Below are 11875 nucleotides of genomic sequence, written 5' to 3'. Positions count from 1 at the left end.
AGTGCTAATTATTCAAGTGCAAGGTAATTTTTTGCCATTCTTTGTTTCAGACCCACGGAATGGGCTTGCTATCTACCTTATTTACATATTTTACTTAATTTTTTAAACTTTTTCCTGCTCCAGGTTTTGTAAAGCATGTTCTTACTTTTATTTAGCAAGGGCACCCCTTTTCTGTTTACAGCTTTGAGATGATCCCTTGCTTATATACATCAGTGAATTCACCACTGTTCGGGATGGCATCAGTAACTTGCATAACTGCCCCCTTCCAAAGCGTATTCAGACTTCATTAATGGAGGAGAATACAGGTCTCCTGTCAAGTAATTTCTGTGCAGGCTTTCATGCATTTGCAGTTAAATCAAGCCCTCTCCCTTTCTAAATCTCAGCTGTTGTATTACAAGGTGTGTTTCCTACTGAAGAAAAAGATACGCTAGAACTTACTGCTGGGGAGCTTTGAGATCTTTTGCATTGGAAGAAGTCCAGTAATGCAGTCCTTCCCGACTCCAATTTACCTGTTCAGCTCTGCATGACAGAACCTTTTTTGTCTTATTAGCTTTACCTATTGAATACGCCTAACCATCTTTTAAATATATTTTAACAGTTGAATGAAACTGTGTGGATACATTTGTGATTCTGATGTACAATTAAACTAGCAGATTATCTTAAACTGTTTATCATTTGTTACACTGTTTGCCTTCCTTCTTTTAACTCTGGGCTTTGTGCCTCTTGTTCTCAGGGCTGCGGTTTGTGAGGCTGTGCAGCAGTGCCGGGCAGGCTGCGGGGCCAAGGAGCTGCGGGGCAGCCACCGGGTTTGCGCTCGGCGTCACCATCCGGTGGCCGCTGGGGAAGCGGCGCCCAGCCGGGCACGATGAGCACCGGCACCACCACCCCACTGAAGGTCGTCAGCAACCTTGCCAACACTGATGTCAACTATGTCATCAAAGAGCATTATAATTACACGGGAAAGCTAAATGAGAATGCGGACAGTGGAATAAAAGTGACGTCGGTGGTTTTTATCATCATTTGCTGCTTTATAATCTTAGAGAACATTTTTGTCTTGCTCACCATCTGGAAAACCAAGAAGTTTCACAGACCCATGTACTACTTCATTGGGAACTTGGCTCTTTCAGACTTGCTGGCTGGTGTGGCTTACACTGCCAACCTCCTGCTATCTGGACACAAAACCTATAGCCTCACCCCCTCCCAGTGGTTTGTAAGAGAAGGCAGCATGTTTGTTGCCTTGTCAGCTTCTGTGTTCAGCTTGTTGGCCATTGCCATCGAGAGATACATCACCATGTTGAAGATGAAACTCCACAATGGCAGCAACAGCTTCCGTTCCTTCTTGCTGATCAGTGCTTGCTGGGTTATCTCGGTGATACTTGGGGGACTCCCGATCATGGGCTGGAACTGCATCAGCCTCTTGTCCAACTGCTCCACCGTGCTGCCTCTCTACCACAAGCACTATATTCTCTTTTGCACCACTGTTTTCACTGGCCTTTTGCTGTCTATTGTTGTCCTCTATTGCAGGATCTACTCCATGGTGAGGACTAGGAGCCGCAGGCTGACATTTCGGAAAAACGTTACCAAAGCTACTAGGAGCTCAGAAAAGTCGCTAGCCTTGCTCAAGACAGTGATCATAGTCCTGAGTGCCTTCATCGCCTGCTGGGCTCCCTTGTTCATCCTGCTTTTACTGGATGTGGGGTGTAAAGTGAAGACCTGCCCAATCCTCTATAAAGCAGAATATTTCTTAGTACTAGCTGTGCTCAATTCAGCCACGAACCCTATCATCTACACCTTGACAAACAAAGAGATGCGGAGGGCTTTCATCAAGATTCTGTGTTGCTGCAAATGTCCCCCAGCAGATTCTGGGACCAAATTCAAGAGGCCGATCATTGGAGGGATGGAGTTCAGCCGTAGTAAGTCTGACAACTCCTCCCACCCACAGAAGGAGGAAGGCGACCGTCCTGAAACCATCATGTCTTCGGGCAATGTTACCTCATCTTCTTAGGAGTAACTACGGGGGTGTATTTCAGAGCCTTCCTCTGAAATCGGGGAGCTGAGACGCCTCCTGCTCACGGCGGCAGTGTTGGGCTAAGTGAGCAAGTAGCATTAGTTCTAATGAGGCAAACGGTGCACTTGCGAGGCTGGAGTTCAAGAAATGGGACAGACTGTTCTGGCTTGAAAATCTTTTTCCCTGGAGCATGTTTTGTCTTTGCACTGAGGCAGCTCAGGATTGTCAGGCGCATTCATATCCTGAAATCTCCTTAGTAACTCTGAAAGACTGATGCCTTGGTGAAATGATGCCTGGTGTGTGTGAGAGAAAGAGAGAGGGGGAGGAGGGAGAATGAATCTTTTTTTTTTTTTTTTTTTCCTGTGAGAAGAATGTGAAGTTATTTCTCCTTTACTTGCAGCAAACCACTGACACAAAGATCTTTCTGTACTGAGTTCAGTGGTGGCTCTGGTATAGTTGGTCTGAATCGTTTGTTTAGCACATAGCAAGGCAAGAGATCACACAAATACAATTTAGACCATGTATGACCATAATTTGGCATCACTTTCCAGAGTTTTTAGTTAAGTCATAAAGTTTTATTTGCAGAGTCCAAGGCTGTTAGGGTTTTATTTAGCAAGACCATAGCTGTGAATTTTTCCTATCAGGCCATGTTACGTTTGAAGACCACGAGACAAACTCTGCAGTTACTTTCACCTGTACAATTCCTGACTGCGTCAGATTTTATGGAGTAGCTCAGAGCAGCATTTGGCCCCATACGTTGATTGCCTTGTTATTCTACAGCATTAAATAAACTGCATTATCATGACAAATGCAAGGTAGAACTAAAGGTCATTTCTCTTTAAGATGACTGAAGGTAGATCTAATAGTATAAGATACTATTGACAACAGCAGGATTTTTGCCTAAGTAAGAAGAGCTAAAAACTAAAGGGGCATTTCAGTGTCAGGTTCATAGTCTTTCCAAAGGTAAAGATCGGTCAGAAAATCTGAAAAGAATACCTTGAGTTTCAGAAAAATAAAATGAAAGTTGAAGTGAAATGACTATAGGTAAATGCACTTCCATAACAAAATGCAATACATTTTGGCACATTTTATTAATGTTTATAATTTCAGCAAACATGTCTGTATTTTATCAGTTCATGGAAGAAGTACCTGTCATTAAATTGAATGTATTTGTTTTACAGCATCATTTTTACTCCTCTATTTTTCTAACCTGTGCTAATGGGGTTGAATGTGTACAATGTAAATAAGTTAATAAGATGCAGGAGTCTTCATGCACCTAGAGTATTACTATAACAAAAGTGGTATATCTGGGATAGCTGAGAGCAATTGACTGATTTACAGTTATTGACAATTCCTAGAAGTGGTATTTTATAAAGAAAATTTATTGCCTTTGTAGTAAAATTTCCAGTGCAATTAAACTGATTTTTTTTTTCTGGTTTAAAAAATAGTATTTAAAATGTTTCTGACTTTTATTGTTCAATTTGCACATAGCTTTATTGACTTCTAAACATTAATAAACTGATTTTTTTTTTTTTAAGATTCTGTTATCAGATTACTAGTAGTTTTGTACTATTGTGCGGGTTTCATGCCAGGTGTGGTTTCTTGTTAACAGAAGTCAGTGAAAGAATTCCTTGATTTCAGTACATGCAGGGATTAAGCCAATTCTGCAGGACATAAGATGCATAATGCCACTTACAGGATCATGTAAAATACAAAATGAACGCTAGAATATAATTTTTCATTAGCACATGCCGTATCAATGAAATGCCATTAAAAGAATATCTACAGCAGCGATTTTTCCCCAATAGTTAATGAAGTACAAACAGAAGAAAAACCAGATGCCTGCCAGTTTTACCGTGACTGCCTAGAGTAGAATAAGTGAAATAATTCACTTATATCACTAATAAAATTTGTAAGTTTAATTCTTAGCTTATTGCAAACATCAAGGAAGCTTATGAAATGTAGAATGGTGGCCTCAGCTATGTAACTGCTACAGCTCTGTTGGGTTCACCAGTAAAAACCGTGGCAGCGCAGTTGAATAGCTACTGCATTTCTTCTTCCAAAGGCTTGACTTCCATTTCCTCTCTTGCGGTCATTCCCTCTCGGTATTACTTTTAAGTTCCATGGAGCTCGTACAGGATGCAGTTGGAGCATGAAGATAAAGCTCACCTTCTCGTACTGTATGTCATCGCTGTGCAAGGTTTACTGTGGGAAACGAGAGCCTACTCACTGAGGAAGGCTCTGGGTCATAACCTCACTTCCTGAAGGAAATTCCAAAAATGCCCCAAAGACAAAAGACTGGAAACAGGCTGGAATTTCTCTCCATCTGTCTGCCTGTACGGAAGGAATGATTTCATGTGTGCTCACTTCCTAGGCTTTTAATTAGTGACCTGAGCAGGGCTGGAAAAAATGTCAAATTTGTATTTGCGCACAAGATAAAGTCTCTCTTGGCTCAGGCCTTCATTTGGGCAGGGATGGTTTACGCCGGGTGCTGACAGTCATGAGGGAAAGCGCTGCATTGTCCCAGGGATAAAGTCACTTCTGTGCAGAGCACCAGAAGTATATAAACCATGAAAGTCCAAGTTAAGCCCTCAACATGCTACCAGTGAGTAAATAAAGGCAATGTACGGGGACGAGGCAATGCGTGGGGATGTCTGAATTTGTAGGGGTGTTTTTACCCGAAGGACGAGGGCCCTTCTGCTCCTGAAGCCTTACGGGCATTAAGGTTGTTTGTCCCACATGGCTCTGAGGTCCTGTGACAAGGGATGAGCTATGTCACAGCATGGCTGTGTCACTGGCACCTCGTGACTACCACCGGCCTTTCTGTATTCGTAGCTGATCGCCCACAGGTGAGTCACTTCCCTTCACTTTGCCTTTGTTTCTGTATCCCCCGCTTACCTATCTTGTCTAATTGCACTGCAGGTCTTTGCGGAAAATGACTGTTTCCCCTACGGAGGTGACTGTGTGATGGGAGCCCAGTTTTGGTAGGGAGCTCAAAGCCTTACATAATTCAGGCAATAAAAGAAATGCAAATATCAGAGTGTGGCACTGGGCCATGGGAAGCATTTCCTATGCTCTTGATCATGACGACTGAAATCTGTTTCCTCCGTAGACAGACCACATCTATGCATGTAGACAAGACTCAGACAGGGAAAAATAACTGTAATAAAATAATAACAGTAATAAAAGTAAGGGTTCCTGCTGGGAAAAAAAATAAAAGACAGGCCATTTGTACTGCTCTTCACTTCCTATGGGGGAACTCTGCAGCTCCTTGGCCGCGGGCATCCGTTACCATACACCAGCAGGTTAGGCCAGATGTGTAGTGCACAGTTTTAAAGTGTGCAATGTAGAAAGCACCCTTCCCAGGCCCTGGACTGCCTTCTGTATGCACTGAAAGGGTGTGCAGCTTTGTCCTGTTGTTGGCCATGTGACAAACTGGCAGAGAAAATGAACTGAGACCTGAATAGGTGCATTATACCAAATGTCTACGTGAAAAAAAATAGCCTTAATTATCCGGAGTAACCTGGCCCTTTGATTTACACTCTTTTTCCTAGCTGTTCTTCCAGTGTAAGGAATAGAACAGGGATGGAAAATGATCAGAAAATCTCTCTGCTGCTCCCCTGGCAACTCCCTGACTAGGTATGCCTGTGTGAGACCCAGGTATAGCAGGGTGTATATGGGGCAACAGAGGGGCTGCAGCCAGAATGCCCTACAGACAGGTCACCAGGAACAAACCTTGGGCTTGCTGCACAATGCAGGCAGCCAGGACTAAAACTAGGGGACATAAAAACATAAAAACACTGTTATCCATCCTTTTTGTAGAGATTGCCCAACTGTAACATTTCCTAATTTGGCCTGGAAGATCCCAATACTGATTGTGTTTTGTATGGGCTGAGGCATTATCACATGTTGTAAAAAGGGTCCGATTGACAAAGCATCCAAAAATGTGGATATGTAGACCAGAGCTATGTAACCTACTCAGCTCTGAAACGCTGGAAATTCCCCAAGGACAGGCTTTGTCATTTATGGGGTTCTAAAATTCCCCAGGAAAACATCTATTGTATTTCAGTAATTCCCCATACTGGTTTTCTTGGAAAATGAAATTAATCCAATTACAACTGAACCTTCAAGGATTTAAGGAACAAACAAACAAACAAAATCCATCTAAATTCAGTTCCTATAATCTGCTTTCACAAACTTTTCTAATCCCATCTTTGCATTTGCAGATAGAAAGAGTTTGCTCATTCTCTATCGTCTAATTTATTCTGACAGACCCTTATTCTTTTTACACAGTCTGCTTCTATGCACAGGATTTTCTATGATAATTAACAGTAATCAAATTCACTCTGCACACAGGAGCTAGATGTAAGAACATGTGGTACAGCTAACTTGTTCCAGTACAAGTTTTCTGCTGAAATAAGAAGTATGTAGAGAGATCTGAAACTCAAGCATCTAATATAAATTAAGATATTAAAAAAAGAATGGCGGGGGCAGCAAGTTGGGAACATAATTAGTGTAGACTTATGTAATCCACTGAAGAGGATTAGAATGTTAAGGCCCCTCTCCCCTGCAGGAACGGGGTGATGCATTCCTTGTGTCTGCCCTGCTCATCCACAAATTCTGAGAGATGTTGTGTCAAAGCAGCAGTTTGCAAACAAACCCCACCAAGCAAAGCTCTGCATGGCCAGATCTCTCACCCTACCGAAAAATCTTATACGGGAGTGACGCGTGAACCATTTCCTTGCACTCGGACACTCCGTGCTACCTTCACGGGACAAAAAGGCAGGAAATCCCATCAGCCACACCCAGGAATGCTCTGGCATGGAAAAGTCCTAATAAAGCAGAGCTGACAAAGCTCCATCAACCCTCTGAGAACCTTCCACCAAGCCTGGTTCAGTAGTCACATAATGGAAACCTGATACAAAGGCCAATATTTATTTTGAGCTTATGTGAACGATTGCTTGGAGAAGATCCATTTTTAAATACATGGTACAATAACTATACATCAAAAGGCTCATCGGAAATGCATGTGACCAAAGCCACATTAAATATTACCATGTGTATGTAGCATTTGCAGTGTTTATTCAGAATCACTCTTCTCAGCTAAAAGCGGGCTCAAAATACAGGCTGCATAACTTTTGATAACTAATGAACATTTGGAAAACACAGGCTAGAGGGAAATCAGTGAATAAATACTGGGTTAAAATTATCTGCTAGGCTCCATGAAATCATCTATGAAAGCAGTAACACTACCTGGGAAAAATCTGTTGTTTGAATCATAGCTGACAGCTGACACTTTCTGGTGCTGACCTGAGCTGTCTGCTAAAGGTAGCTTTGCTCTCTTAAGCATAGATATGCTTGGCATAGGCCAAGACTTCCTGACTTAGTGGCACACTGGTATAAATTGCTGCAATACTGCCTCAGACAAATTCTTGCCCATATTGAGCACCTACAGTTGTGTAATGTGAAGGTGGGGACGTGAATTGCTATAAGCAATAGAAATAGAATACATACGGTTACAGAGAAGGTGCATTTTCATGATATAAAAATTGGATTTGGCACAAGATTGTGACTGAGAGTGTATGGGAGAACAGGTTTCAGGGACAATTTGGGATTGGGGGGGGGGTTGGTCTACAGTCTGACATTTTCCACTTGAAATGAAGGGAAGGAATCCTCTCTGATAATACAGACACGCAGCTGAAGATTTTCACTTGTGAACTCTATCCTTAGATCTGCAATTCTTTCCTGAGCAACTCTGGGCAAGGTCTCATGAATTCTCACCTTTCCACAAGATATATATAATATATACACAAGGATGTTTACAAGTGAATATTTTGAACTTTGTGGTATTATTCAAAGAGCTGGTATCTGTGGCATTTTGAATATGGGGGATGGTCTGCCAGGTCATTTATTGCCCAGCTACTTGCAGTATTTCCTTGTGCTTTGATGAGCTGGATGCTGCTGTATCACAGTTACTGTAAGGTGGGAGAAAAAAGTTCAAGTAATATGTGTAACTCTACCCTTGTGCTTGGAAGAAGGATCGAGATCTTGGCTGAAAAACACATTCTGAAGCGGTGCTATTACTGAAAAACAACTTGTCCAAGTCTGCATTATCTTTCTTGCTTTCAGGGAAGACACAACTATGGTCTAACGATTTCTTCTAATCTGGTGACCATTCAGATGCCTGTTGCCCAAGGAATACATGTGAGCCGTTTCCCAAACACCAGGCACTTTCAGATGTTTTGTATTTCCATCACAACTCCCACTTCTACTGCTGGTTTAGGCACAAGATAAGAAATTGCTTGTAGCTGGTGTGTAGTTTCTCTGATTAGGGTTATTTCATCAATACACCTTTTGAACAAATCCTTTACGTTGGCACACAGACATTACTTCAAAGAAACCTGCAACTCTGCCTCCAAAAAGTGTTAACAACTTTTTCTTTTTTCTTCTGGTCTTAGAAATTCAATACATTTTGCATTTTATCAGCTCTCTTACTGTTTTTAAACATTGTATTGCAAATGTTGCTTGAGGAAATCCTTGAGATTAACTTTCATCTCAGAGGCTATTTCCCACGTGAAAGTGGTTGTATTTTATTTTTCTCATAAATAACATAGGTGTGAAGGAGAGGAACTTGTCTGCACATTTGAGGCAACTGCGAAGAAATACTGAATCTTTTAACTTGAAATGGTTTATCAGTGGAAGTGGCTCTAGTCAGGACTCTTTAATGATAGAGGGTGAAGTTTTGCTTTTCACTAAACTTGCTGAAAAATGCAGAGGCATTTAAGAGGGTTCAGAGGACAACAAAGCAAGGCGCTTTAATAGGATGAACTAACATAAAAGGCTCAGTGAGCAAAGCCTTTTCCCACCAGAGAGATGAGAATGGGGAAACACAATACTCAGCCTAGCAGCTAGGCTATGGAAGTGTGCTGGGTGATACAGAAAGAAACTTTTTAAAGCTCCAGACAAAAAGCAGACTCTGCCTATAGTAACCAGAACAGGTTAAAACATGTTACGTATTTCAGATTAGGATTTACCTGAATTTTTATGTTTGATGACTCAAAATACCTTAGTATTTTAGAATATAATTAAGGGTTTTCCGTCTCTCATTTCTTTAACGAAGCACGACTCCCGTACTTGAACATGAGATCTTTCCTCCGCCACCTGAAGTCGCGCACCACCACCTCCACACAAGATGGCCGCGGGCGGGCGTTTGCCCGCTGCGGGGGGCGCTGGGGCGAGCCGGGCTCTCGGCGCCCCTCACCCGCGCCACACCGCCTTCGGGGAACGACAGCTCTCAGCTGTCAGAAAGATTAAGAGCGGATCTGAGTTGCTTATTCTGAGGCGAAAACCACCCTCTCTTCCTCCCCAGGCCCTTTTCGAGGCCACTGAAACCGCTGCCGCTGCCCTCGCCGCCGGCCCCCTCGCCCCCGACCCCCTTCTTGTGTGCTGTTCCTGCGCTCCCCCAGGTTTTCCTGCCGGCGCGGCCCGGCTCTTCCTGCGCCGCCTTTCCCTTCCCCTCCGCTTCCCTCCCGCCGTGTTCTGTCTGGGTTTGCTGCCGGGCCCGAGCTAGCCGGGCGGCGGCCGCCTCTGCAGCCGGGGCGGGCGGGCCGCACCGTGGGTCCCACACGGCCTCAGTCCCGCGGGAACGGGAGTCCCGAGCCCACCGGGCGCGGCAGTGGGGGAACAACAACCAAAAAAACCCCCAAACAACAACAAAAAACCCCTGAAAAACACTTTTATCTCGGTAATAAGTACATGAATAAAAAGCGTGTGCTGTAATGGGGAGGAAAGGTCAAAGGCTCCTGCAGTAAGAAGCAGCGGCGGGTGCGGGTGCCGCTGCCCGCCCGCCGGCGGGGAACCACAACCCCGCCCCTCGCCTCACGGCCCCTCGCCGGCGTTCTCATCTCTTGAAAGGTTAAACCAGCGCCTCAGAAAGCGTGAAATGCCGCTCAGCCTACATGAATGCTGAGTTAATGGGTGTTAAGCCTGAACCTTAAAGGTGAGAATTTAAGCGCAACAGCTGTAAAGCAGGCCACGCCTTCACGGAGTCAGTGTTTTTGTTGGGAAGCACTTAAACACTTCTATTTACTGCTGATTACTTCACCGGGAGCACCAAATCACCCACCTTAAAGCAGACACAGCCTTTAAAACGTGCTAAGGAAACTGGCAGGCTTGAGGGGACAGGCGTGTCCTGAGGAGAAGCTGAGGCCCAGTCACAGGCTTGACTACCCTGATCTCCTCCTGTTACAGCGTGACCGGCTTGGTAGATGAAGAAAAGGCTGTGGACGTTGTCTGCTTAGACTTTGGTAAAGCTTTTGACACTGTTTCCCACAGCGTTCTCCTGGAGAAACTGGCAAATTGTGGCTTAGACAGGTGCACTATTCGCTGGGTAAAAAACCGGCTGGATGGCAAGGCCCAAAGAGTTGTGGTGAAAGGAGTTAAATCCAGCTGGTGGTGGGTCATAAATGGTGTTCCCCAGGGCTCAGTATTGGGGCCAGTTCTGTTTGATATCTTTATCAATGATCTGGACGAGGGGATCGAGTGAACCCTCAGTAAGTTTGCAGACAACACCAAGCTGGGCGGGAGTGTTGAGCTGCTTGAGGGTAGGAAAGCTCTGCAGAGGTATCTGGACAGGCTGGATCGATGGGCTGAGTCCTGCACTTTGGTCACAACAACCCCATGCAACACTACAGGCTTGGGGAAAAGAGCCTGGAAAGCTGCAGCTGCCTGGCAGAAAAGGACCTGGGGCTGTTGATTGACAGCCGGCTGAATATGAGCCAGCAGTGTGCCCAGGTGGCCAAGAAGGCCGAAGGCATCCTGGCCTGTATCAGAAATGGTGTGGCCAGCAGGAGTAGGGAGGTGATCGTGCCCCTGTACTCGGCGCTGGTGAAGCCGCACCTTGAATACTGCGTTCCGTTTTGGACCCCTCACTACAAGAAAGACACTGAGGTGCTGGAGCGTGTCCAGAGAAGGGCGACGAAGCTGGTGAGGGGTCTGGAGCACAAGTCTCAGGAGGAGTGGCTGAGGGAGCTGGGGTTGTTCAGTCTGGAGAAGAGGAGGCTGAGGGGAGACCTTATTGCTCTCTACAATTATTTGAAAGGGGGTTGTAGAGAGGTGGGTGCTGGTCTCTTCTCCCAAGTGACAAGTGATAGGACAAGAGAAAATGGCCTCAAGTTGTGCCAGGGGCAGTTGAATTGGATATTAGGAAAAATTTCTTCACTGAAAGGGTTGTCAAGCATTGGAACAGGCTACCCAGGGAAGTCTTGAGTATCCCTGGAGGGGATTATTTATTTAGAAGACATGTAGATGTGGTGCTTAGGGACATGGTTTAGTGGTGGACTTGGCAGTGTTAGGTTTAAGGTTGGACTTGATGATCTTAAAGGTCTTTTCAAACCTAAACGATTCTATGATTCTACAGCTCCCTGAGGGCCGGACCAATTGCTGCTCTTCTAATGGTGGCAAGGTGTGTTCCCTCCTACCCTGGGACACCTGCAGCTCCACCTGGCAGCTTCTCTCAGTACAAACAGGCAACCCAGGGTGAGCTTCTGGGGCAGTGTGAAAGCAACCAGAGTTGTTTTGGGTTTTCTTTAGCAGAAGTGCATTGCAGGTCTTCGATTGTTTATGAAAGGGTTTTTGTTGGAATCTTAATTTTTTTATTATTATTTTCACTTAGCTGAAGCAGCACTGACTCTGCAGCCGGCTGTATGAGGTGGTATGGCTGAGGGCCTGCCAGAGAGAGCCCCCAAACCTGCCACGCTCTGGGTGTAGCTCAGCATGGGTGCTGCCAGAGGGAGGCAGGAGCTGAGAAAGCCTCTGCCTGAGCTGCAGGGCAGTCAGCAGGGAAACCTGTGCCCCTGAGGTGGTAAG

At 44.9% G+C, this 11875-nt stretch overlaps 1 protein-coding gene across 1 annotated transcript; it reads left to right on the top strand.

The window, feature by feature from the left end:
• Nucleotides 1–808: 808 nt before the first annotated feature.
• Nucleotides 809–2358, top strand: S1PR1 (sphingosine-1-phosphate receptor 1). Its single transcript, XM_009818583.2, has one exon. The coding sequence runs from the start codon at nucleotides 866–868 to the stop codon at nucleotides 2003–2005; it is 1140 nt and encodes a 379-aa protein (XP_009816885.1). The 5' UTR covers nucleotides 809–865; the 3' UTR covers nucleotides 2006–2358.
• The last annotated feature ends 9517 nt before the right edge of the window (nucleotides 2359–11875 follow it).

This window comes from Gavia stellata, chromosome 10 (genome assembly GCF_030936135.1).
Source record: "Gavia stellata isolate bGavSte3 chromosome 10, bGavSte3.hap2, whole genome shotgun sequence".
Classification (NCBI taxonomy): Eukaryota; Metazoa; Chordata; class Aves; order Gaviiformes; family Gaviidae; genus Gavia; species Gavia stellata.
Note: the sequence above shows the minus strand (reverse complement) of the source record. Positions and strands in the feature narration are given on the sequence as shown.

What these genes read in the sequence shown, in the direction of transcription:
- S1PR1 (XM_009818583.2), top strand. Translation starts at nt 866, where the DNA reads ATGAGCACCGGCACCACCACCCCACTGAAGGTCGTCAGCAACCTTGCC.